This window comes from Buceros rhinoceros, unplaced genomic scaffold (assembly GCF_000710305.1).
Source record: "Buceros rhinoceros silvestris isolate BGI_N320 unplaced genomic scaffold, ASM71030v1 scaffold39729, whole genome shotgun sequence".
Taxonomy (NCBI): domain Eukaryota; kingdom Metazoa; phylum Chordata; class Aves; order Bucerotiformes; family Bucerotidae; genus Buceros; species Buceros rhinoceros.
Window position 1 is genome coordinate 506 of NW_010433925.1, and position 439 is coordinate 944.

Consider the following 439-nt stretch of genomic DNA (forward strand, 5'->3'; position numbering starts at 1 on the left):
GTCCTAGAGCTCGATGTAGTGGTAGCCGCAGTCGGCTGCCTCCTCGATCTCGAAGGTCTGGAAGATGAGCTCCACGCCATAGCCCTCCTCGGCCATGATCACCCACTCGCAGTCTGAGCCCCCCGGGTAGTTGTTATCCCCTAATTGTGCGTGTGAATACAAGTCCTTGGTCTTCACCTCGGCGTGGACCTGCCCCCCGCAAACTGCGGGAGAAGCCAACAGCGGGAGGGGGTGTGCAGGAGGGTCCCTGGTGTCCCCCACCCCGTAACCAGGTTTCCCCAGCCCCACGGCGGTACCTGTGGTGTGGGTGGCCTCAAAGCCCTTCTTCTGGACAGAGTTATCAGAGACGAATTTGAGGAACATCTTGTTGCCCGAGGAGAGGAGGGGTTCGGGCTCTTTGGCCCCGCAGAATCGGCCGAGTGCCGGGGCTTTGGCATCC

At 61.3% G+C, this 439-nt stretch overlaps 1 protein-coding gene across 1 annotated transcript in view; it reads right to left on the reverse strand.

The window, feature by feature from the left end:
- Positions 1 to 439, reverse strand: part of LOC104500600 (bone morphogenetic protein 1-like) — a gene marked incomplete at its 5' end in the record, with an annotated part of 1331 nt that overhangs the window by 478 nt on the left and 414 nt on the right. Inside the window, 2 exon segments of the mRNA XM_010144267.1 lie at positions 1 to 203; positions 297 to 438. The exon segment at positions 1 to 203 is cut by the window's left edge and continues 7 nt beyond it. Coding sequence (XP_010142569.1) covers positions 1 to 203; positions 297 to 438 — 345 coding nt within the window.